Below are 27,983 nucleotides of genomic sequence, written 5' to 3'. Positions count from 1 at the left end.
GGCCACTTTCCAGTGTCTTTTATATTGCTATAGACAGCTCTTTGCTAGGAGTAAAATGGGAACTGCACCTCATGACCTGCATGTCAGCATTTGGATGTTTCCACCTTCTGATTGCGCTTTCCGTATCAGAGCAACACTGGAGCACCCAGAGTGTCTCCCCGCTGAACTGCAAGCCCACATGCTACCGCTCTGCTTTCCAGCCCCCTATCCCCAGGACAGCAAAACTGAGACTAGAGAATGCCAACTACTGACAAAATAAGCAGAGAATTTAGCGGACTAATATATTAAAAAATATTACTGTATGCTTTTTCAAATATTTTAAACTATTTCTTCCAGCTTATGGAGATGGGGGAAAAAAAAAAACCCAAAAGGACAAATTCGTGATGTGATGACTGCTATGCTTCTCATCCTTGCTTCAAAACACATGGGCCCTTAGCCTTCTCAGTTGCAACATTTTACTATTTTTTTTAGTATGATAAAATATCCTCTTCTTTTTAATGACATTTAAAACATATGATGCATTTTATCTGAAATACTCAGCCACTGTTCTGTTCACATTCAGATAAAACATGGCATGTATGTGTTGTTAAATAATAAAATAGAGAACTGCCATAAAGTTATTACTTATAATTCTGTCCCTAGAAAAAACAAACTTTACTGGGCAGTACTGTTAGGGATTGTTCTTGAAATTCAAAATTTCAATAACACATTTTTAAATTCCTTAATGACATAAAATCACACCGATATTAGAATAAGCCACCAAATGATCTCAAAAGCAATCTATCTTACAGGCCACACTACGCCATAGCTGTGCTACCAATAAAATAGGTTTGTGGCCTCATAGAGAGCTGTGTAACCTTCTTCTAATGTATGCTAGAAATCAGAAGATATTCATTCAACATCTGAAAGCTAACTACTTTAGATAAAAACTTGAGTTTAAATGTTCCCAACAAAAAGCAGCCCAAGGTCTGCACAGCTGCATATGATGTTTTGCCAATTACTGATGAATCGATTCATGTATTTAAACAGGAATTTACACTGGAAATTATGTAACAACTTTAAAAATTGTATGGATTTCATGCTGCCAGATCTCATGCTGCCAGAAAACAGAACTTGTTCATTTACCTGCAGATCTGCAGCAGATTGGAAGGAGGGACCCTCACCCAGGGCTCATAACCACAGAGCAACTTTTCTTGTCTATGTTGACTGTTCCCCAGTTTCCACAAGAAGAAAAAATGGGTGTTCAACCTAAACAACAAAGCCTCCTTTTGAAAGAAGGGGATAACTAGAATTTAATCCTTCAAATCTACTTATATTGGATAAACACATGAACTTCAGGAGTTGAATCAAACAAACTAAAGCCAAATGAGATTCATACACTGCTGATCAGACCGTCTCCTAAAAATGACTAAAAGTAAACCTAATATTCCCAGGAATTCCTCTGTGAAATACCTTTACCTTTTTTAAAAAACACTTTTCAGAAGCTGGGGTTGGAACTTTGTAACTGGTTGAAGAGTATTTCTCTTTTTTCCTTTGGTTAATTCTGAAGTAAAGAATGACGAGCCTTTAAAACCTTCAACATTTTCCCTTCTGACATGACAGAAATGTCTGGAGTTGACATTTTAAAGAGAAGGTTAGGAACAGATCTAGCAAAACAGACTGCATTATAAGCCTAGGCTTATCTTCCAGCAAATAAATACATAGGCTACTAACAGATATATCAATAACAGCTTTGTATGTTTACCTGCACGCAAATTGTAGAAAACAGCAAATTCTACCATTATTTACAGAAAATGTAATAGACTTGCAATACGCTAACAGGTAAAGCAATGTCAATAAAAGCTTTGAACAAATAGGTTGAAATTATGAAGAATGCCTTTCTTTTTTTCCCCAAAAAAATTCTTCCAAATGATCACATATAAAACATGTTTTGAGGCTGAGGAGTAGAAGAGATGTAAATAAGCAGAGACAGGAAGTATACATCTCTGTCTACTTCCTGAAGTTGAAGACACCTACTACATCTGATGTTTGTAATGCATACAGACTTGATAAAGCACAGAAGTACATGCATGGAAAACCAGAATCCCAGAAAAACTCATTCCATGAATAAAATGCTGAACTGCATGCCTCAGTGCAACACTGCTCTGCACAGAGACCAAGGCATTCACCTTCCATAAACAATATTCCTAGGCTCCTTAGGAATTCCCTGTTCCTTGCAGCTGCTATTAATGAGGGGTAAAATGCCAGACCAGAGAAAGCTGTCCCGCTCACAGTCAGGAAGCCCCATGAAGCTATGTGATGCCAATTTTGCCATCCAGCATCCCTGACAGGGTAGTCAGGAAGGAAGAATGTTGAAGCTCATTCTCCTTTCTCCAGAAGGCCATCATTCTCACAGCACAGGCCGTCTGCCTAGAAGCACTGCACCCGGGCACTGCATCACAGGCCACGATGCCATCAGACAAAAGTAAGGCATATGACTGAATTTTTATGCAAGGAACACTGTGTGCATGTCACAAAATTTATTTTCTGATTTGCTAGTATTTACACTCAGTGATCCTTACCCTTGCAAACTGTGAACCAGAGGCAGATGTTCCATCTCGTTCTTTCCCCCCCATCTTGTTTGAAGTGATTTGTTCCATTATGGAACTGTTCTCCATTAAGAACTGAGAGCATTTCACTCTGACAGACTTACTGTGCTTCCCCACGTAATATTAACAGGCAGTTATTTCCTCTATTAAAGAACTAAAAGTAAAATCCCTGGTCCATGAAAAAAGTATGAGATCTTGAAATTCTAAGGGAAACTAAGGTTCTTATAATAAACGTAAGCAGACAAAGGCAAGTGGTCTGGATCTGATTAATCTTAAAGGGTTGTGTTTAATATCTACTCGTATTTAACACATACATAGGTATCTTTGCATTGAAAACTAACATATGAATTAATCATATCACATTTGGTCTGTTGCATTTGCTTCAATATTTCTTTCAAAAAGACCAAACTGTTCAGGGAAAATTCTAATTGAAATAATATTTTTTTTTTAATTAGTAAAGACTATTTGAAAACCATTGACTACCCACACATCCAATGTGGAAGCCTCATCAAAACTTCCAGTGCAGCCATTTTCAAAGAAAATATTTGCTTTGATTTGAAAGGAAACATTTTGCAGAAGATTTTGATCAAAATTAAAAGTGAGACTGAAATCAGTACAAGTAATTCCAGGGATTTGGGTCCTTCTGAAATGATCCATATGGTAACCATTTTTTAAAAAATTCATTTGCCTAATCACAAAACAGAAGGTTGGTGGGTTTTGGCTTTTTTTGTTTTTGTTTGGTTTGGATTTTTTTAATTCCAATCTTGAGGAAAACTCATACACTTTCAGGAAAGTTTTACAAGCAATAAGAAAGGCAACTTTAGAATTTACTTTAAATGAGTTATCCTTCAAACCTTTGCAATTTTGACTGTGAGGTTACTGACACAGTGACAGTTTTCTACTGTCTGTGATTCCATTATCCACACCTTCCTGAGTAGCATACTCAACTTCAAGGTTAATCTAATGTAGGGTTTGAAAAGAACAAGACATTGCAGATGTACGTAAGAAACTTAATCTTTGGGCAACTATTCCAACAGAACCCATTTCTTTTTTTTTCCCTACTTGCCTGCCTGAGATGTTCATTGTAAATACAGCCAATACTACTACCGATTGATGGCAGTGGGAAGCAGGTATGGAAAAAGAAGCCCAAGAGACAGCTTGTCTTTACAGGACACATCTCAATATCTAAGTATAAGAAAAAGCCACAAAGGCCTTAATCTCATTTCCTTCAAAAGTGGAAATTCAAGAATTTAGCTATTCCTTTTAGCAAATTTACCTTTTCTAATTTGAGCACATCACATTAAAATGTTCAATTCAGGAATAGAACATAAATTTTAAATCTAATTAATTAAAAAAAAGTGACTTATTTTTCTTTATAAACAAAGACAAATTAAAAATAACAGTCAATGAAATTGGCAGAAAACCTTAAAATTTCATACCAGGAAACCAAGGATTACACATATGTAAATATATTTTTGAATTTCTAGAAATTCTATCAAAAGCAGCTCTTCTCCTTTAAAGTGGATTTTATATATTGAAATGAACATGAAATATAATTTCATAGTTCAATGCAGAAAATGGCCCTGCTGCTGTAACTGGTACTTCTATACTGCTCCATGCTCCTGAACTGAAGGGCTGTTATTAAATAATAGTAGACAGTTTAAATTTGGAGCTAAATTTGGCACTATCTTCAAGGAACACCAACACCAACCTCCTCCCTACTCACCCACTAGCCTCCCCCAGGAAACTAAGCAATTGAATGCACTTGTGGTCGATGACAGAAAGAGAAGATTAAAACCCTAAGCGAATTCCTGCTTTATTCCTGTGTCTTTTAATGCATAATCATCAACAACAGTATTAACTGTCTCCCATAATCAGTTATTTTGGCTCTCACTGGAAGGTGAAACAATAGATGTTTTGCTCTGTCTTCAAGAGAAAGTGGATGCTGAATCTCTATCAAGAAATATTTTTTTTCCCAATTATGTATGCTAAGTTTTTTTTATTCAGTTAAAACAACTTTATAAAATAAAGTGATTTATACTGACAGCCTGGAAAACACTGATCCCATATGCTTAAATGTCACACTCACTGCGCTGTACTATGCAATAGATTTAAAATATTACATGATGTTATAATTGATATTGTCACAAAATATTTTTAAACATAATAAAATATAAAATACACTATTTTCCCTTTCCTATCATGAATCGTTTTATCCTATTCCTTTAAAGACTTGGAGTTAAAAGGTTTTCACCACAATAAGCTATTAACGTCAGCTGTTTCACAATTCGTAACATAAATTTATAACAAGTTTCTCTGTTTTTAACTACACGGGAACATTGAGTTATTTCTGAAGGCAATGTTTCCTGCGATTTCACTTTCTTCATCAAAAGTCACCCATAAGTCAACTGCTCCAGCTATTTCAAAATGAACTTTGTTTGATGGCTTCAGTTTTTTCTCTCCCTTCTGGCTAAGGAGTTGCGAAGCAAAGCAAAGCAGAACAGGTATTGGTGCACTGTATTACAGATAGGATCAAATGCCATATAACACGAAGCAATTGTTTTGTAGCCAATAGCTAACTTCTAATAACTGAATCACAAAATTACTGTTCATTTCTTGCTAACTGAAAAAAAACTTTCGTTGCAAACATCACCTTGCTGAAAGCTTTGAACATTTTTCTCTTTTGTTTTTACAGGCACAGTAAGCAACAAACAATGCCCCTCACTCCACTCTGCAATACACAGTAGGTTGATTTCTGCACTGACATTTGTTAAATTAAAACTTCTGATTCATTTCATTTTAATCTTTTAGAGTGGAATAGTGAATTTGCAGAGTAATTGTATTTTGCTCAAAAGAACAACAACCCAGATCCCAAATGCTGTTGTTTTAAAAGCTTCAACAGTTTGGAGTTGCGTCTGGTTTTTCTGCCCTGCAGACTGTGCTCACTTCAAGATGATCGATGCAGAGGGATGAGGATCCTTTAGAAACTGTCTGATGTTGCAGTACCTGAATGTTACCCTAACTAGTCATATGAAGTTTCTTCTATTCTGCTGGCTGACATAAGGTGCATCTACATTGGCTTTTTGGCTTGGATGAGCAGTGAGTGTTCTTCTCAAGTGATTTTTCTGATTATTGCACTGACCAGACTACAGCTGACGCCACAATGTGGCCTCAGATCCAACAGACTGAGTTTCTTTTATACGAAATTCGAATAGGATCTAAACTGCTGGTGGGCTTAACTACAGTTCAGCCAAAGTGAATTCCCCCAAATGCATACAATAGCCATGTCAGGTCCTTAGCACAAACAGCTTGGCTCTGAGGATCTGCTCCTCTTACACTGCACTGCTTGCTAAGGTAGACATATAATTATAACAGCCTATCTTCAGATCCTAAATTAATAGTGATAAACCTTAGGAAGTCAACTGCCAGGTCAAGAGCATACCCAACACCACCAAAGCAAAAGATAGGCCTGTTTGGAAGGCTTTTTCCTCCATACAGGAGAGGTACTAGAAAAACTTTTTACTTGGATAGTTTTACAGCTTTGTACTTTTGAAAACAGAAAATATGACACATTAAAGCCAGCTACATGGAAAGCAAATTCTATTTTAATTATAATTAATTGTTACTGTGCAATACTAAATACAATCCAATTATTTACCTACCCTTGATCTTCAGCATATAAAATTATCTAAGATTTTGTTCTCTGTACTTGTATTTGTTGGCAAACTACATTCGTAGAAGGTCCAAGAAAAGCCTTAGACTACACACCTTGTTGAGAAAGTAGCAAACTGTAGAACTTCTTAAAAACAAGCTTTGGATGACAATAACAGCCTCGTATGAAACACATGTTAAGTCAAAGTTGATAGGATTCAGTGGTGCTCCTGTAAGAAGCTCAGGAATGAAAAGCACAGCAGCAATGAGCCAAATTTGAGTCACACATAAGTAAGCACAACCCAAGTGCAGCCACCAGAACTGCACCCACCTTCACATGTCTAAATTTGATAGCCAAATACACTAAGGCTAGTATGAAACATGAGAATATGTTGCTGTTATCTTATCCCAAGCTGCTGTTCAAGAGCAGAATCAGTGATTAATCGATTGGCCTAAAGGGAAAATGCAGAGAAAAGAACAAAAATAAATCAATGTATGAAATACTATGCAATGTAATATATACCTAGGATCGACCACACTACTGCTCTGTCAGATTGGCCTGCAATTGGGAAATATTCCTGACTGGCAGAGGTCATTAGCAGGGTAAATCAGCTGCTTAAAACCACGAGAAGTTCTAATTTCTTATTTCTATTCAATTTGAATAGGTTACAGTTCTTGGCTAATACTAGCAAGTTCTTTTTTACAACGAACTAAGAATACCTGTTTTTACCTACCTAAATTTCGAACAGTTAACATATGGACACTGTGAGTGACAAAATACTTGATAAAAAGGGTACAAGGAAGACCACCATTGGAACAGAAAAAAATAAATTCTACCACACCAAGAGGAAGACACAACCTGTTTCCTTGCAATGATGTCCCCACTAAACCAAGCAGCTCTTCAAAGATCTGCTAAAGCTGCCTCAGTTTGCTAACACATTGTTCTACTGGGGCTAATACCCTGGTTTTCAAGAAGAGTTAATTAGTTCAAATGAAAACCAGGCCATCCAGCTACACTGCTTCTGCTACCTGGACTACCTTGCATGCAGGGCACTATATAAAAAGACTATACTGTTTATAAAGCTTGTAATAAAGCCCCTTTTTCTGTTTCACTCATCCTACCTTAATTTAATCAAATTAATGTATGTATTTATGTAACGACTATCTCTGCATGGCACTGGGGAGACACTATGATGTCTTACAAAATTGGTTTTGTCACGATACAGATCAGATTTAAGGTTATAGAAAGAACATCCACTGCTTATTTAAGAAAAATAATATTACAACTGTCATTGTTATTAGCAGCTGAAGTATAATGACATCAAATGTAATAGAGGACTGGAGGAAATTATCAAGGAGGAGGCAACAGGCTTTTCTCTGGCATGTCTAAGGTCTAAAGAAGCAAACTCCATAAGGTTTAAAAGAAGAAAAAGAAGGAACTTAGGAGACCCATAAGGAGAAACTTCAGCTCTTTCAGCCATAGGACCTCTTCACTGAAAAGCCTGCCTCCAATCATTTCCACCTTGCCATAAACTGAGAGAAATGCTAAACAAGTATTTCAGTGGAAAAGATGCAATACACAAAAAGAAGATTTAGGTTCTTCTGCCTAAATGCACAAAAGCCTTACATAAAGCACAACCCTCAGACCCATTTCTTCAGCGGACCTGAAACTTGCTGCAGTAACTTTAAAAAGGACTTTGTCTAATGAAGTAACCAATTTGTATGTATTCTTATTCTTACAGTTTACCAAAAAGCTGAATAACAAACCTAGGTCTTACTTTCTTCCTCCTTTTAAAAGAACTTCTTCCTAAAGAACTTAAGCGTTAAGACCCAGAGCATTTAAAACCAGAGGATTTTTCCTGGAGAAACAGCCCATTTGACTGATTGAAGACAACAAGGAAACCTGCAGGCTTATTAAAGGGCAACAGTTGTAATTACTAATTGAGTGTTTCTCTTCTCCTAAATAATTTCCATGTCTTGGTCTTGTATGAAAACATACTAATGAGAAGAGGAATAGGAAAATGCATGAATCACAAAGATGAATGAGCACTGCCAGCAGGTGTGATGGAAAGCCAGCAGTTACCACAGGTATTTCTGTAGGAAGGGAGGAAACTCTGCCCTCTAGATGGCATTATGCGCCTGTATATCCCAGATGCAACTGGAGAGACATGCCAGGCAGTCTAATCCTTTCCCCACCTGCACAGGAAACATGGGCACACATCTCAAAAAGATCAGAAGGCAGTTCTTGGTCTCAGTGGGAAGGTCACTGCTGCACACTGCTGAACAGCACAAGAGAGGCTGTCCTGCGGCAGAGACCCTGTTTTAGCTGTTTGATGTGGGAAGCAGAGCAGCTCAGCCTGAGACAAAACAGAATGGAGGATCTTCCTCACGCCATATGGGCAAAGGCAGCTTACAACTCGCAGAGATGGGCAATATGTGAAAACATATAAAAAAATTGTCTTTATGAAAAAAACAAACCTCTCCTTCTACTTGGCATTTAATAGTAATGCAGATCTTAACCAGGCAAATGTACATTACAACATGAATGTATGTAATGTAGGTATCCATGTCCATGTATATGAGGTTATACTGTACCCATGTATAACTTTTTTGATGATACACTGAAATTAAACAATTAGTTAGTGAGTTATCACATATCTACAGAACCATCAGTGAAAATCAGAGTCAAACATAACTAAGGTCAGACTATTCCGCATTTGATTTATCTATTCTCTTTATATATTTATAACTAATCTTAAAATCTGTGCTTGTCACCATGACAGATTAAACAGACTTAAAAATAATCGTTTGAGTATTTTCTGCTGTGGACTGTTAAAGTGGCTGCATAATAAAGCTAGTGAATATTGAATTTCAGGACTATGTTAATCATATAGATTTCATATGTATAGTTAAACATACAGCCAACACAGGAGCTAAGAACCTTATATGCTAGCAGTAAGCACAGCTCCAGTAATTCTAGTAATATGAGCGTAACTATATCTGCCCAGAACCCCAGCTATAATCTCCAATTCTGTATTTCTACAAGACGAACAAAAGAGAAATAACTACTGAATTAAGAAAAAGTGCATCACTGTGCAGAACTCATTACCATTTCATTATTTTTCAAGGCCAGTAAAGAGAAATGAAAAAAGAGAATTATTTTGCTAGTTGCTAGACTTGTAAGGGATTCAGCTCCAACAGCTGAGATAAACTGATTGAGATTTTCTGTGCAGCCAGTAGAGAACGTCCACAGAATACCAGGTTTTCTTAATAATGTTAGTTTGATATGAACTGCAGCTATTTATTTAGTTTATGAACCACACAGCTGGCATTACTGCCAAATGGCATGCATCAGTATGTAAATTAGAAATATACGGCATGATTCTACAATCTCTGTCACACAGAATCTTTCCTCTGAAAGAGGTGCCACTATGAGCAATGAGTAAGCTCACAGAAAGTGCTTGTGCAGAACTGGGCCCAGAGTGCATACCTGATAGAAACTATTTAAAAAAACTACTGAGTCTCACTCTTTGAAATGATAGATGTGTTGGGATAAACACAGTCACCTAGATCTATAACATAGTGTTGGAAAATCTCATTTCATTCAGCAGGGAGAGTGAATTTTCAATTGTACCACATGCCTGATCGCTAAAAAAGGTAAGTTACATTATCTACTGATTACTTGCAAGAAGGCACTATACATGGAGAGAAGGGCACCAAAAACTATCATTATTTAAATTATAAAAGTCAGACCGAAATATCAGATTCCTTCACTGCAACCTAGCAAGGACTCTTTGCAGAACACAGTTAACATTTATTTCAATAGAGAAAATCTGACAGGTTTAATAAAACCAAGACGATTTTCTTTGACTTCTGTGACTTACTTTTTCTTCCCTGACTACGCCTGTTCCTCAGACCTTCTGGCACCAAATCATCATTCTTGTAGCCATATTCAATACTTCGAACTATTTAAAGAGTGTTGTATCAGGCAAGTTAACTTACTTAACTGTAAGAAAAGAGCCACTGTACTAGAATTTAGAATATCGTACAAAAAATGAATTTATAATCTGCTTTTACAATAAATATATGCAATTACACTTTGTTGTGCTAAAATGAATGTTAGATGCTTCTCTAAATTCTCTTTTTTTTGGGGGAGGGGAAATTACAGAGCTCAATACACTATCATGACAATACTATAGATTACTTATAATTTTCACAACTGCATCAACACAACAGGTAAACTAAAGGATCTTCTAAACAGTATCCTGACTAAAATATTAATGTGAATTAAAAATTGCATTTAAGAATGTTTATTTCACATGGAAGATGTTGGATTAACTGCCCTGGAAAAGAATATTTTATGTCATTCTACCTTGAGAAGTTACAAGTCAAGAACAGCTTAAGTTACTTAACTCTGCCTTTCCAATGTGCCTTGCACCTCACTTGGATAGACTGATGTGTGTGATAAGAACACTGAAATATCTGATGCTACAAAGCAATAACTTTTATTAAAACCTAAACTGATTGCATGAGCAGGCTAAAAGAGAAAAATTCTGATACGCAGCAAAATTCCCTTTATAAAAGTAGGCAATGGGGTATGACATGATGTCACACTTAAAACAACCAAATGCAGTTTTAATCTTAACAGCATAGGAACAGTAGTCGGAGCATATTCTGTTGAGCACTTCACTGAATTGGCAAATTTCGACAGATTACTGGTTCGTGGGTATCTCATATTAGAAAGCAGAGTCGACCTGGAAGTTTTTACCTTTTCAGCATGTGCCAAAAACTCAGAGGCTCTGCATGTTGTGACTCAAAACATTTAACTTCTGAACCACTGCTGTGGTGCTTCACAGAAGATGAGATTCGGTATCTTTCTTCCCTACACTTAGAAAAGAAAACAATACCATCTGTTCAAACTAAAATTCCCAGGAGGCACCACGGTTGGTTTTAGAAACTAAGTATTTTAAGCTTTCATTAAACTGAATAGTCAGAAAAATACACATATGCATGGCCTCCTCCGTGCTTCGTCACCAGTCAAGGAGGCACTTTCTTAATGTACAGAATTATTTATATGAAGGCACTCTCCCATCTCAGGAGATAGAAGTTTTTGGTGGAACAGTAGATTGGCATTCTCTCTCTAATGACAGCAGCAAATGGTTACAGCAATAAAAAAACAGAGCAAATCTGAACAGCTCTTCCTACATCCAGTGGGCAGAGCTATTTTCAACATCCCTGTGTAATATCCCTGCTAGATCATCTTAACTTTTGCATGCCAAAAAAGAAACTGCCAAGAATTTCTACTGGTTTAGGAAAAAAAGTGTAAAAGGTGAGAGAAAAAAGGAAGTCCTTTTAGATCCTCAATATTTTGCATGTCTGCAAGAAGCACATTCTCTTCTCTTAAATACTCTTCACATACTAATTGGATTTAACACCCTGTCCAGAAGAGGTTTCTATTAGTCTACATCTTCTATATGAAGATATTATTTCTATTAACATCCCAACTGATAAGGTGCATTGATCACTGAAAGCTATTCAGTTTCTGTGCTGACTACGGAGAATGCAGCTTCATGCACTCACGGGCAGCATGTAGGATGGATGGAAAAGCCTCAGTGGAAGATTTGAACAGCTGCAGGGCATGAGCTGGGAGGAGGGTGGGTAAAAACATCTGGGAAGGAGATGCATTTAAAGACTGCAGCAGGAGTGGGTAAAAACAGATGGCAAAAAGGAAAGGACCTCATAGCACACAGATAAGGAGAAAGGCTAGGATCAACTGAGCCACTGACCTACAGTAGAAGAGTTAAAGCATCAACAGATTATAGAACATATTCAGTTTGATAGTATTTGTTTGGTTTTAATTTAAAATTTACTCAGTTATTGGGAAGCTAAAACAGTTTGCCAATATGATTACCAGCAAAGAGCTGGAATAAACTGGACTGGTTTTTAAACCAGTGATGCAAGTCAGTGCTGATTCATACCAGCCATTGGACAAGTTTGGAAATAAGACTTTCCCTGCTGCGTTATCTGATCCCTGGTTATAAAAAAAAAAAAAAAAGACTTCTTAGACACAGTTCAGAAAACTGATTATAAAAATCTCCTACTGAAACAATTTAAAAGTAAAATAATCCAATAATTAGGATTAGGTAGGTTGGCCTTTGGTGACTGATCAGCATAATGAATCTAGTTATGTGGATGGTCAAGACACTGGGCTAAGAGGCAGCTTCTGGCTTAATCAGATTAAATGCATTGGTTCAAATAAGACAGGTTGCTACAAAATATTTAGAACACTGCTACAAAATATTGAATAGTTTCATGATTTTTCTATGCATCTCAGTAAAGCGATACAAATTTCCTATAAACCCAAGTGAAGCAACTCACGTTTAATAAACAAGAAGTTTTTCCTCACAGTTATTTTCAGAAACTCAGGCTCTTTGCCTCTGCATATGGTATGATTCTTTCCATGGAAAATAATGTAACTATTAATTTTCTTACAATTTTACATTGTAGTACATGGAAAACGAGGGGGGAAAAAAAAAGGAAAATCATGTAAGATCAAAACAAAACCCACCAGCACTCCACTCAAAGTTATCTTCTCAACCCACTCAAAGGAAATATGTACCCTTCTCATATTTCTTTTTTATCTTCCTTATAGTTCATTGATATCATGCCTTTCTTCCTCTGCAGGGTAGTAAAAACATAATATCGGAAATACTTGACATACTTCCTCATTTGTTTAATGGCGATGATACAAGGGAAATTACCCCTCTAATATATTTGAACATTTAGCTTATTATCCTGAGTGAGTTTTCTCCCAAAGCTCAATTTATTAAAACAAAACACATCTTTCTATGATGAACTGCAAAGGGCAAGAGGGCAGAATTCTACAATTAAAATTAGAGTGGTTTCATGACTCTTCTCTACAGATACTGCTTCTACTGCAGCTTAGTTTACTGAAACTTTGATTGAGTCTCAGTCACCCGCAAGCAATGAGATTTTCACACATGAATTAGGCTTTTCATTTGATAACTTCAAGGTTACAATTTAATGCTACCCCAGTGGCTTGGTATTTGGTGAAAAATACAAGGTTGTGAGCAGCCTTCAATTGTTACTTTTTGAGGCCAATGGAACTCGTGCCAATTGCAGAACTTCTGGGAGGGAAGGGGGACACTCAGCAAACTATGGGAACCACTTCCCTGTTAACGTTTAGTTTAATTTGAACATAAATACTGTGGTTTTAGCAAGGCGTTAGTTGTGCTAGTCATAGGCTTAGGTAGCTAAATTATCTCTTTTGAAGAGCGGACACTGCTCCCACATAACCAAAACTCATTAATTCCCCATAACAAGGTGAGGGTAAGCTGCCCATCTAACAGGGGAGCATGAGGCATGCTCATTCAGCCATGAAACATAGCAAGTGCCAGCAAAAATATGATGTCCTATCCTAAACACTGGCACTACTCATCCTGTAATGGATATACTCACACTCTGCATGACCTCTCGATTCCTCAAAAAGAAAGGGGTGAGTAGATATTGGAAAGGACATAACACCACCACCAAAATTTCTGTATCCTACAGATCCCTTTTTTACACGCAAAGCAGAACATTGTCCAAAACAACCTCCATCAAGTACTCTTGGCTCATTTAGTTTTGAGCAATCCCAGGCAGCTTACTTTCTTCATAATCAACCAAAAGCAAGTAACTTTCTAAGAAAGTTGCACTACTGCAGTTGCAAAGAAGTTTGGTAGAGCCGGAACTTTTCATACAGTTACACAAAGTTAATTCCTACTGAATTATCCTCACTGCATAAATGTCTGTGTAAATGAGACTTTAATAAGCCTTCAATTTTAAAAATCAAAGTAACTATGGCTTTTACAGACATGTTTATATTAATACTGACACTAGCTCAGTATATCAGTTTAATTCACTTGTAATTACGCAGGTGCTCGGGCAGCCTGCATTTCAGTCATTGAAGGCTAAATTGGGGCAGAGAGCCTATAACTCCATATTGGATAACAAAGCTCTGGGACAGTCTTAAGGTCTTTACAGTCACTAATTTTCAAATATAGAATATTCTTAAAGCTTTCCTCTGTGCACTGTGACTGTGGAAACTGTTCTTGCTGGAAACAAGAAATAGTACACAATCTTGCTATGAGCGGCCTCTCATATGTTAGATATATAATATCTAACATACCCAAGAGGGCAAATAAAGGTTTTGTGAAAAATTTCCAACTTACTTGCATATGACTTTGGAAATATAACATTATTGTTTTACTGTAATTGTGTATATACCTACATATACCTGAAATTGCTGTATGGGGGGTTGATGCATTTCCAGAATAAATTATACTTTTTGTATATTTCAGTCTGCCATTTAAAAAAAAAAAAAAAGGGCAATTCTTTTGGTGATGAAAGCAGATTTAAAAAAATGACATTCCAACAAGGAGTTGCTATGTTATTCACTGTACTTCATTAATATTTCATTTTTTGCAGCACTACAGATACACAGAGAAGTTATCACAGATTTTTTTTCTTTCTAAGAGTTAGAAGGCATTTGATCATAACTGCTGAAGTAAATTAAGTGGCATTTCAAGAGCAGCCAACTAAAAATGCTGAAGGCACAAAAGAGTTTTTGATATCCAGCAAATCACAATTAATTTCAACTACATAAAATGGGATATAAGATGGTATAAATCATTTGTCATTTGTCATCTGTTTCATTTGATTAGAAACGTATGGTATTTATCAGTCAGTACAGTGGAAATAGAATTTGCTGTAAATGATATAGGATGTAAAAGGAGCAAGGGGAGAATATGTATATATGTTTCTTATCAAAGTATGTAATAGCTTTCACTTGGGCTGACTGCAAAGATAGTTTGTTATAGTGATTTGTATTGTTCAGTGAGGAAATTTCTAGGTTAAACAGAAGTTCATAAAACCTGAAAGGTATTACAGAAATTTATTTGGCAATAAATTTGGCAGCACCCAAGTATAAGAAAAAAAAAATTAAATACAATTCCACTGATATGGAAGTCATTTAAAGAATGTTTTCAATGAAAGTGAAGCCTCACCCCTTTTTCACACTTAGGTTTGACAATTTCCTGGTCCACATCCAACAGTCCAAGATGACTACGGTTTTCCTTGCATTGAAATTCCTGAAGAAAACCACCATGTACCTCATACCTACCATGCCAACACTCCAGGAAGGGAACAAACTATTTCATGTATGGAAAATAAACTCTTTTCCCATATACATACTCAAAAGAAAAGAAACTAAATAACCTAGTATATTGTATATGTACCAGCTAAACTACCCATTTATCCCTGTGCTGGTAGATAGCTTTTCTCTTTTGGTACTTCATTCACTTGAAACTTAGCTTGGACTTATCCAATTTTTCCTTAGAAGTACACTGTTATATATATTTACATACATGTTTATACACACTTACATATGGTCCTTCATTTCAAGAGGAGCTCACTCTAGCAATAGGACAAGGAACACAGGTAGGGAGAATGGAATACTTTTATAATGCTCTAACAGATTAAGCTACATCATTTCATGAGCTACACTTGAGCAACAAACAAATACAAAGAAATATTAAAAGATTTCTTAAAAGTGCTGATACCCATGAAATGATGCTGCTAGGCATTAATGGATTTAGTCCCACATTTTGACTATTCCTATTATTACTAGGTTCTGTTCATAGTCACTCTTCAGATTGTACAGTGCACAGATGGAGGACTAACTTTAATAAGTACTTTATTAGCCTTGCTGATTTTATTAATTGTTTATGATACCGTAACATCTAATCATGTAAAGTAAGACTTAAAATTGACACCCACAGCATGAGAACTAACAAACAGTAATTTTTCATTCCTTTTTATATAGACTAATAAATATTTAGAATAATTACTCTGCAAATAGTAAAGGACTAGAACTGCTAACTGCATACAACTTCAAAAAACTATGTCTCTTACTTAATAAATCGTAGAGTCTTTGACATTATAATTTATATTCTTCAAGAGAAAAATCAAGTGCAAGAATATGTAATGTTAAACAACACACAATTAGCAACACTTTGTTTTAATTATCTTGGGTCACAATTAATGTTGGCCCTGCAGTTCATCTTTCTACTTTGATAGCTCCTCAGACTATTTATGTAGATTAATTCTTGAAGTACTGGCATTCACTAATATGTGTTTTTGAACAAGCCACTGCACAACACTGACATCAGTGAGGAAACCTATTCACTGACCTTCCAGAACTAGACTCTGTCTGTCCATAACATTACATTATATATCTGGGCAATTTGCCACAACTGATAAAGATTGTGACAATACTGAATAACTTCCAATCAACTGAGGACATAAAGAACTGCAACTGTCACGCAGACTAATTAAGGCAAAGCAAACACAAATAGTGCATATTTGGAAACAAAACACCACAGGCAAACTACAGTCATTCCCCATCGACAGATAAAGCAAGCCTACAGTAAACTGTACATTTATCAGAGTTTTATGTGCCTTAAAAATTAAGTATCATGTATTTTTTCCCAAGGCAAAATTAGAGTTAATATTAAATATGTTTACTTTACAGACAGGCTAAGATTTTAAAGGAAAGAAAAATTGCAGAGACTGCCTTTTATATTCTGTATTTAGATCCAAACATGATTATAACTGTTCATATTTTACCTCTAATAAAGTCCTCAAGAACAAAGATCCAGGGTTTTCATTTGATTAGAGTATAAGTCAAAATAAAAATTATGATCCAAAAGAGCCTTTACACTTAAGCAAAAATGTACAGGCTAAGTGATGAAGTCTTTGTTTACAAGATGCCAATAAGATCATTCTAAGGCACTTATTTATCCATATCTATAACACTACATAGACATTTGAACAGAAGAGAATGGAGGAAACACTTGATAATTTAAAAATACGCCTTTGTACTAGTTCGAAATTACATTAAAATATGCGTAGTCTTATTTTTTTATATACATCGAAACCCATGCTTCTATCAAGGAGCACAAAATAAGTTCACATATATAGTGGTTACAGTCTTACCTGCACCTTGTCCATGGTTGCCTAAGAAAACTTCAAAACTTTTCCTCTAGTTAACAATTACCATAAGGTGCACCATTTTGCATCCTAATTTTCCAGAAATGCACTCAAAACACAGAGTGTGCAATTCTCCATGTAGTCTACAAGGACACATACTTTCTGCAATCTAGCAGTAAAAAGATCTGAGCCATCCCAAGCAAGCAATCTAACAATTAAAAGTTGAACAATAAGCTACAATGAAGCAACACTGGTTTTATGACAGTTGTTAAACCACGCGTATCAGTCTTACAATATTCATAATTATAAAGTCATAGAAACTTTTGGGTTGGAAAAGACCTTTAAGATCATCAAGTCCAACCATTTGATTTATTAGCATGAATATGTAACTTCATACTTGGTTTCTAATAATATACTAGTACATTTGATAATCTGGACAACTCAAGCAAACACCTTTGAAATTGAGATAAAACCAGTAACACAAATTTTTATTATTACATGATGCCAATTAAACTAAGAGTAATGTATGAATTTCTTTTTAAAGATATCTGATACTCAACATTAGAGAGGGATCCTTTCAGTGGTCCTAAGACTATGCTCCTTGTTCATCCTTGGTAAATGAATCATAACAAAAAAAACACCCAACCCCATAACACGAGCGCAGGTGAACTGTGAAAGATCAGATTTATACTACAGGGTGATTCAGTGCCAATAAACGAATGAGGCAGGGGGGCAGGGTGTTTTTTTGTGTGTGAAACCGTTGTACTTCTTACCTCCAAAGCTTTCAAACGCTCCAATAGCAATTTTGTCTTTTCTTTTTCCTCTTCAGTGCTGCTGCTTTCACTTCTTGAATCTTCATCTGCTGGTGTTTGATTTTTTTCCATGCTTTCTTTACATTTCCTACTGTCTTCTGACAGCTTTTCCTGAAATGTTTTTTTAAAACGTCATTAATCACAGATGCAAATGAAGTTAACTATGCAAATATCTTCAATTCTCCCTTGTAGGTGAATGAAAAAGAGCAAGTTGCTAGCAACAATTACAGTATTAAATAAGTTGAGTTATGAAGGGTCTATGAAACATGCTCCTATGCCAATTGTGCAAAAGTGTATGCACAATTTAACTGCTATATTTACTTAAGATTTTTTAAAAGTGGAACTCATCATCTTTTTAATACATTAACTTGCATTTTCTTCTTTAAAAGTTGCAATGAAAACTGAGCATACCAGCTTTCAATGAAAGCCTTTTGCCACTGAGACATAAAGCAGTTCATTGAGGAAAAGCTAACATATGTTCATGCCTAATGTATTTCACCTTTCTTCACCTAGAGCTAATATTTGAATTACTAAATAATGGGCTGAGAACCAAGCTACCACATACTGATTTAAGATTCACACTAATATGTAACTGGAGAGAATCAAACTGACAGTAAAATTTTCAGAAGTGCCCCAGTCTATTACAAGTCAGTCAGAACGGGTTATTATTAGCTGCTGCTGCTGAGTGGACTACAGCTGCTGAGTTTTACAAGAGGTCTATAAAAATCATAGGACTGAACAATGAATCTTACTGACTCCGTTAATTATGTGTCCAAGTTTTATGCTGAGAGAATGAGATAGAGCAAGCAAAACATTGAGACTACAAGCAGGCAATGTAAAATACTGCTCAAAACAACAACGCAAACACATGGGGAAAAAAAGAGAACTGCACAGATGTACAGAGTGAATTATCATCTGAGTGCAACACAAAGTGGACAGTCTCTACCTTGTAAACCATGTTCTCTGACTACATAAGCAGATGCACTGTGACAACTATTGAGAAGATAAAGGCTGGAAAATGTGAGGTAAATCAACATGAAATAATGGGTGCCAACACAAATCTGGAGAAGTCCTTTAATGAGCTTTTAGCTTTCTTCATGTGCCTTCTTGATGAGTCTTATAAGCAAAAGCACATACTTTCATGATCTCTGAGTTAGTCTATAAGTGAGATGTATTTCCCATAATTACTACAGAACACAAACTCTGTCTAAGCATAAAAATACACATTTTCATGAAGAACTAGCCCAGCTTGAATAACTGAGCAAATACAACTCTTCAAGAGTTAAGAGCAAGACATTACCCTAACTAAACCCCATAAAAAACAACTGATTGAAAAATCAGCACTATGGATCACATTTCTAACAATATCTTTTCAAAATATTAACTAGCTTCGAAATTGACCATTTTTATGTTAAAAATTTAATCAAGAATCAATTTTAAAAACTATGGGCTTAATCATGGAATACTCTTACACAAACCATAGGCACAGATGTCATTCTGAGCCTCAAAACACAGACATCAAAGAGTCATTCCATCAGGTTTCCAGCATCAGTGCTATTCTGATCACAAAGGAATCAAAAATACAGTAGTTGGGTTCTTTTTCTGTCTTGCTTGCTACTTATTGGTGCAACAACCAAGCATCTGTAAAAGAGCCATTAAACACTTTCCCTTCAAGTTGCCCCGATGAGTGCATTGACATAAAACACTGACTAACTCAGGGGGGAAAAAAAAAAATTGACAACGGTATCTCTTTGTTATAATTTAAACATGGGCAATCGTTTTTTGAAAAGAATGTGACATGAATTCAATGTGGCTAACAACGGAAGAGAACACAAACATCTGTACAGGGACACTCTTCCTGCTCAAACTAGAGAGCAGCAATTTCAAAGGAAAAGTAAAAGAAAGCATAGGTTATGACACTACATCACAGAAAGGGGAGTAATGCAACTTCTCACAGAGTAACCCCCCGTCATCTAAAGAAGTAACCCATTCATCTTCTAGTTACAAAATTTGATAAACTTTGCACACTAGTGGCATAATCAAGAATACACATCCTGTTTTATTACAGTGCACAGGAATACCCCCAAGATACTTACTACTGTTACCCCTGCTCCAGTGTGTAAGTTCATGTATTTTCAAAACTATTTTATTACTCAGTCATAATAAATGAGTTTCAGTGTTTCAGACATGGGCTGGAAAAAGTCCCTGATATGTCACCCACCTTACTCAGAAAAGCTGCAGAATAGAGGAAAACATTACTTACCTTAGAAATCCTGTTTAGGCATGCGATTTGCTGAGGGCGCTGCCCTGTCACTTTAACCAGTTCTACGTGGGTGACACACACTAAGGGTAGGGTGGAAAATCCACACTCAAGAAAGCAAGCAGATGTTTCTTAAACACCCTCTGTGCTTAAAGTCAAGTAAGAGGATGGATGACAAAGACTTTTGGCATGATAGAATCATCTTAAAATGCTAATATCAAAGACAGCTGCCAGCTGGGGGGAGGCAGGAAGGAGCAGAGGGAGATTTGGAAGAGGAAATGTGTATCTCCTGTACGATGTTGACCAAATCCTGCAGAAAGCTCTGGCATGAGCATGCTGAAGGCAGCGAAGGATGGCATACAGCAGCTTATTCCTTTTTTGCCTCTAAATTCCTTTACTTGTTGTGTTACCTCAAATAAAGATCATTTTTTTAATCTCCTGAACAGTCTCTGTTGTATACCTCATGTATTGTACAATTAAAGGCAGGCTGGGTTTTCAAGACGAATAGCAAAAGACTCTCCAGGTCAGAAGTCCAGCAAAGGCAGAGTATGAGCTATCTTGCTGCTCAATACACTTTAATTTCTGTGAAAAGGTAACAGACGGACATGGTGCTCTGGAAGTAAGCTAGAGGCAAAAAAAACCAACAACCCATCTCTTGGTCCCCCCAGAGCTAATAAAATTCTAAGACACATGCCTGTACTGCGAGAGGTACAGCAGCCCGATGAGAATTCTGCAGTAACGTCTCATCTACATCTCTAATGTTCTGTGTGCACAAAGAGACAATAAAAATATTAAACATTCAGATCTCACTAGATGGAAACTAGGATTATGCGGTGCACTGTAGACTAGTTCCCACAGAAATCAATGAGAAACTTACAATCAACTCCCACATTGTGTAAGCTTCTCAAGCTGGTTTAAACTGTCGTTGCTTTTCTGAAACCAACAGTATTTTGTAAATGCTAAATGACATCCTGCTGTGACCATTACTGCAAAGTATTCAGTGTGTTCTATACATGAAACAAATAGCACATGGATGCTGACCCCTTGGATCAAATACTATGGGCCCTATAGCCAGGAGAAAACAAGAGATGAAAACAGATCCTGCAGTATGGAAATGGCAAGTTTCTAGAATCAATGGGAAGATATAAATCACTGGATACATTGACCTATGAAGCTATACAATGCAGAGGCCTGACTGAGAGTTACCAGAAAGCTGGTTTTCAGTTAGCTGAAGTAGGAAGGAGGAGTATAATACTCCCTCTTTCCACTAATAAATAAGAACAGTAAGAACAGTAAATTAAGAGAGTAGGAAACCCACCTGAAATTACAAATGATAATTTACTGGAATTTGTAGAATATAAATAAATACACAGAATATAAAGCCAACTTTAACCCTTTCACCTACCTTTCAGAGTACTGAACAAGAAAGTGTTTTCAATGTATATAAACAAAAGGAGTAACTATAATAATAGAAAAGATCATATTGAAACTTTCAAAAGATAAGAGACCAAACTGCCTATTTCAGAAATTACTTTCTGCTTCATTCCAAGAAAGGTAAAAGGCTGCTGGCCCTCTGGACACAGCATTAGTCATTGGGATGCATTTCCCCTAAGGCCCGTCACCTTTTCAAGGAATGGCCAAATGCCAATGGGACACCTACCCATCTATTTCTAAACTGTTATTATTTCAGAAATTTTCGTACTTTTGAAGTTTTATTGCTAGTACCATCAGCTGTCTATTCTTTGCCCTTTCTTCTTTCTTAAGATGCTCTCTAGGAATTATACTACACACACAAAGATTAAAAAAAAATGGAAAAAATGAGCTCACTTTAAAATATTACAATTTGTAACTATGAAATTTCAAACCAAGAAGAGTAAATGTCAGATGACATAAGGGGAGTGGGGGGTGGTGAAAGGAAGCTAGAAAAAAACTATTCCAGATTTTCTTTTTTACAGTGAAAACCATGATTAGGCACTAACTGGAATAAGGATTCTTCTCTGCTAATAACGATAAATACATGATATGAAATGATCATACAGTTCCCCAGCGAACTCATGTTCCAGTTGTTCCTGATTTAAGATTTTACAATGCAGGAACTACCTACCAAGGAAGAGGCCTTTAGGAAAACAGAAATCACTAACAGTGTTAACCAGCAGACGGGCCTCCACAGGAGGAGGTCAAATAGAACCAGCAGCAGCACAGCACCTGCCACAGCTGTCGACATTGGGAAATGCAAAGTCCTGCACTGGGGGAGGAATAACCGCCAGCACCAGCGGAGACTGGGAGGCAACTGCATAGGAAGGTATCTGTCGCAGGGAAAAGAGGAGATGGAGCCAGACTCTTCCTGGAAGTGGCACGATGAAAAAGATGACAGGATAGAAAGCAGGATGACAGGATGACAGCAGCATTTCACAAGGACATGCAAGAAAATTCTGATTGAACCAAACAGGAATTAAAAAAAGATCAAGATCTTTGAAATGCTGATTTTCCCAGTAAGCGCTGAATGCTTGTCTGAAAACTGATTAGTATTAATTAGAGATGACATCTTTGTTTACAGAAGCTAAAGATCATTTTCATGGGATAAACACAAGTTCTTCAGAGAAGTGAAGTGTTTCAGATGCAATGCGGCAAAGATCCCTCAGATACAAATGATTTCTATTTCAATTGTGGGTGTGAGATTGTGATGCCTGAGCATTTTGGCATTTTTTCTGAATTCCTTTTAATTCTTCAGCTTCTGAAATTTATTAGAGAAGATGCTTTTAAATGGTTGCAAACTCTTCTGAGAGCCATGTCTGTAATTTTCCAAAAACACACTTTAATCACACTTTTAACCCAAGAATAAAATACATATAGGATATGTAATTAAATAGTTGTTATGATTGGTCATAAGCACTTACTTGAAAAAAACCAACTTAATTATTCGCAATGTAGTTATTAACAGATCGTACATAGAGACAATGGTAACAGGAATGACTTGTTACCTGCCATCCCAGAATCCAAAGAATATGGAACCCAAGCTAACTGTTAGCATCTCAAAACATCTAACACTTTCCATGGTGTCTCAGAAGCTTCCACAGGACTTTCTAAGATATTTACTAAATAGTTATCTTAGATTTCAGTGACTGAATTTGGTGATCCAGGTACACTATACTACACTGCTAACTAACACTCTTTCCTGCTATAATAAAGGCACTCTTAACCTCGAAATCCAAACTGCAATTTACAAATTTATATACAGAATTGTTGATGTATGTGCTGGTTTTGGCTGGGATAGAGTTAATGTTCTTCACGGTAGCTGGTATGGGGCTATGCATTGTATTTGTGCTGCAGTGTTGATAACACAGGAATGTTTTAGCTACTGCTGAGCAGTGCTTACACAGAGTCAAGGCCTTTTGTGCCTCTCACCCCACCAGTGAGCAGGCTGGGTGGGCACAAGAAGCTGAGAGGCAACACAGCCAGGATAGCTGACCCTGATTGACCCAAGAGATATTACACACAACACGGCATCATACTCAGCAATAAACTAGGCTGAAAGTTGGTGGAGGGCAGCTGCTCAGGGACTGGCTGGACATCAGTCAGTTGGTTGCAAGCAATTAATTTGCATCACTTGTTTGTTTTTTTCTCTCTCTCCTTGTTATTTTCCTTTTAATTACAATTTCTTATTATTATCATCATAATTTATTTTATTTCAAGTATTAAACTGTTCCTATCTCAGCCCATGAGTTTTCTCAGTTTTACCTTTCCAATTCTCTTCCCCCCATCATGCTGGAGTGGGGAGTGAGCAAGTGGCTGTGTGGTGTTCAGTTGCTGGGTACGGTTAAACCATGACAAAGTAATAATAAATTGTGAGTGTTTTTTTCTTGCAAGGCCATTCTATAGTCTTGATGTACTCTTAGATGATGTACTTTCAATGCTATTTTCACTGCAGACCTCCTAGTGTTCAGCACTATTCTTCACTGCGAGTGAGCAATATGAAATGAAAATTTCCAGATTGTTGATGTAGATAGAAACTGTAGATGAGGCTCTCTTTGTACTTTCAGGGGAAAAACAGCCCCAAGCTATGCACAAGTAGCTCAGTCTGACTGCATAAGCTGCAAAAAGGCAGCAACTGCTCCAAGGACTACTGACTTACAATTCCAACAAGGCTAAAATTGTTTTCCAGTGGCACCTTACTCCCCTTTCTCCCCCACCATGACCTTTTTTTCCTTAATCATAACTAACACTCGTTTATTGTGGCTCAATCCCTCTTGAACATGCCCTTTGAAATTTTGCAGTATCTTCTAATATGCTTTATAACCTATTTCATGCAGTAAAACCTGAGATGCACAAAAGACACTTGTATGTTAAGTGAGAACAATGTGAAGTAAGAGTGATGAATTCAGAGTGTTTCCTGCAAGATGTGGCACAGGAGTAGTCACTGATATCACTATGACCTGAATATGTCTGTTTCATTTACAAGATTATTTTTTTAATTTTTATTTACTACTGAGAATCCCATAAAACATGACGATTCAAAAAAAAAAAAAAGGTGAGCAAGCATGTTAGAATGTACCAAAAAAATATAATTCCATGCGACTAGACAGTGCAATCTAAATGATCTCTGAGTATAACGTTGCAAAAATATGACTTCTGGTTTTACCTTGCTTAGTTCTATCTATGTATTCAGCTGTTATCTCTTGTTTTATTTTCTCCCAGTGGAAGGATAGACTAAAATATAGCTTTGTTTTAGACAGCACATCAGCAAGTGTAGTAATAATATATTTTTGTTTAGCTAACAGCTTTTGTTAAGAACAAGCTGATCAAAATTGAAAGAAAAGAATGCACATCTGTCACAGAAATTTTACAGAAACATCCTAAATTCTTCACAGTTTAACACTAACGTTGTCAGGAAAAGTATATGAAACTCTGCTTTTTAATCTCTGGATTTTACTTACAAAGTGAATTGAGTGAGCAGCAACATTCCCCAGATTAAGTGTATGTGATGGGTAAGAGTACAAAGCACTTTCTTTATATTTCTGCTATGAGCCTCCTACCACTGGCATATCAATCTAAATGTACTACGTATTACTCTTCACTCAAAACACTCCTCACTAGTACAAGCCATCACCCCTATCGAACAGGTCTGCAGTAACACTAATAAATTTCCTGATGATGCTTTTATTGGCTGTTCCATGCATCAGAAACATCTATTTCTTTCAAAAAAGTTCAGATTAAAAGGACTGCAAAAGAAGAAAACCTTCCCAGTGAAGTTCACTTTTAAGTGTACTTATCAGATCAGTAAGAGCAGAAGGGAGTTTCTTGTCTTCAGATCCACAGCTAAATGTCACTCCTGAGTGTCAAAGTGAACTACACTAACCTTGCAACTAAATATTGCTGTTGACACCATCCTGTCTTTAGTAAATGGATATTCATATTATCAACAGCACCCTGGCCTCTGGCACTTCGTCTGTCAGAAGCAAAATGAAAGACTGACCATTCTGGAGGCGACTCTTCCAAGCCAGGTTGCAGGCACAGTAGTGGCAGGGCAGTGTGGCAATACCTCATCATGTTTGCTGTTCCGTTTCAAAATGGAAGACTTCAGCTACACTGAATAGTGAAGTTAGTAGCAGAAAAAAAACCCTGTTCTAGAAGCTAAGCTGTTCCTTTCTTCATATGTGTATATACGATATTATGAGAAAAACATGCAGTGTGATTTTTCATATAGATATTATCTTATAAATTGATTCATTATCGTACCATACTTAATCGCCTTTCCTTCCAGGAAACCTACATGCAGCATTTAAACTTTCCCGAAGGAGTTTGTTAGTATTAAAGAAACTATACTTGGCTAAGGTGACAGTATTGAAGTATCTACCTTTGACTGAAGAACAAACATGCCAAACTATTCTGAAAATTAAATTCAGTAAATTTTATGTAACAGTGATTTAAAGCAATAGAATTATTCTGGATTTAGATTGCTAAAAGAAGCTGATTTTCCTTCCCTTTGCAGCCTTTTTTTTTTTTTTTTAATAATTTTCAAAGAGAGAATGTGAATACAGCATAGAATCATAGAATCATGGAATCATAGAATAGTTTGGGTTGGAAAGGACCTTAAGATCATCTAGTTCCAACCCCCCTGCCATGGGCAGGGACACCTCACACTAAACCATGTGGCCCAGGGCTCTGTCCAACCTGGCCTTGAACACTGCGAGGGATGGAGCATTCACAACCTCCCTGGGCAACCCATTCCATTTTATTTTTTTTTTATAATTTTCAAAGAGAGAATGTGAATACAGCATCAACTCCTTTTTTTCACTCAGCAAATAAACAAAATTCTACCTTTTTTTTTTCCAACTTTTAAAATTTAAAAAGTAACACTCTATGATGGTTGAATCCCAGTTCAGAATGCAGAGTGAACAATATCTTTTATGGAGATGTAGAAATATGGCGAGAGCAAGTGACTTGGCCATACATAAGACCCAATCTTGGAATACCAAGGAATACAAACTGTTTTTTCAACTTTTTTGTCCAAACACTTCTGTCACTAGACAGCTGATTGCAGTAAAATGGTCTCTATTTCTTATTTCTTATTCGTTATTCACTATCCTTACTCAGAAAACACAAAGGAATCTACAGTTAAAAGTACTTCTTACTTACTTGCCTGACTCTCCTGCCCAACCTGAACCTCTCTGACACCAGACCAGGATAGGCAATGCTGTGTCAGGTCAAGAAAGCACTTCTGGATCCTCACATGGATCATGATAGGCTACAGATAGGTAAGACCCCCTTAACACAATTTTCTTTTGCTAAAGAGCCAGGAGACATGCTACAGACCTGGAAGCACTAAAAGCAGTTGCCAGATGGCAGATCTCTCTACTCCACTGGGAAACAGAGCAGGTCCTAAAGTGGTGCTGTGTTCCACAGCAAGAGTTCCACAGCAGCCCTGCAGACCTGCTTTCTCACACAGCCAAAGCATGGGCTGCCCTCCGCCTGCATGCCAGCACAACCCTGCTGCTGCTGGTAGACCTGATTTGATCTGTCTGAAGAACACATCAGCATAAAGAGCCCCAGGTTGGCTTTCACATGCAAATATACTGGCATGTCTCCAAGCAGCAGGTAGATTATCTTAAAACTGATATTTGCTATAAACTCCAGGAGGTTATACCAGTCTCTCAGGATTACCTAACAGAGGCATGCTAGAGCTGTATTCATTTCTCTCAAATACATCCCTGAATTAGAAACACGGCAACCAGAATACCACCATTACGAGCAAGATTAAGGCTGCAGACAACCTGCCGTGTGGAAATGTGAAGCCCCTGTATGCATTATGATGACCTGTGTCACTCAGGCTGTGAACCACATCATCACATTGCTTTCCAAAGAGTGTCTCTGAAATTCTGTTATGCCTGTTTCATATGTATAGGCTTCAGGCAACGTATATGGGCTGACTTTTGTGGATTCATCCCACAAGAACTAGAAGAAAGATACAACACAAGACAGAAACACTATATTGTAGAGGAAAATGGAAATGTAGAATTACAATCAGTATAATACATAACAGTACCATCAAATCAGTAAAGCTTCACCTCTTGTTACTCTAGATAGAGGATGCTGGGAACGAAAGAACAGCTTGTTTTCTGAGAA

General features: G+C 36.8%; 1 protein-coding gene across 11 annotated transcripts in view; it reads right to left on the bottom strand.

Moving 5' to 3' along the window:
* Nucleotides 1–27,983, bottom strand: part of NCKAP5 (NCK associated protein 5) — a 408,143-nt gene that overhangs the window by 105,341 nt on the left and 274,819 nt on the right. For all 11 annotated transcript variants that reach the window (XR_003991395.1, XR_003991396.1, XM_030485815.1 and 8 more), the window contains one exon: nt 18,062–18,211. Coding sequence is in view for 9 of the 11 variants with exons in the window: in XM_030485815.1 (XP_030341675.1) it covers nt 18,062–18,211 (150 nt within the window). In the remaining 2 variants the exon portion in view is untranslated. The remainder of the gene's footprint in view (nt 1–18,061; nt 18,212–27,983) is intronic.

The sequence above is a fragment of the Strigops habroptila genome, chromosome 5 (genome assembly GCF_004027225.2).
Source record: "Strigops habroptila isolate Jane chromosome 5, bStrHab1.2.pri, whole genome shotgun sequence".
NCBI classification, from domain to species: Eukaryota; Metazoa; Chordata; class Aves; order Psittaciformes; family Psittacidae; genus Strigops; species Strigops habroptila.
This window is presented reverse-complemented; position numbering and strand designations above follow the sequence as displayed.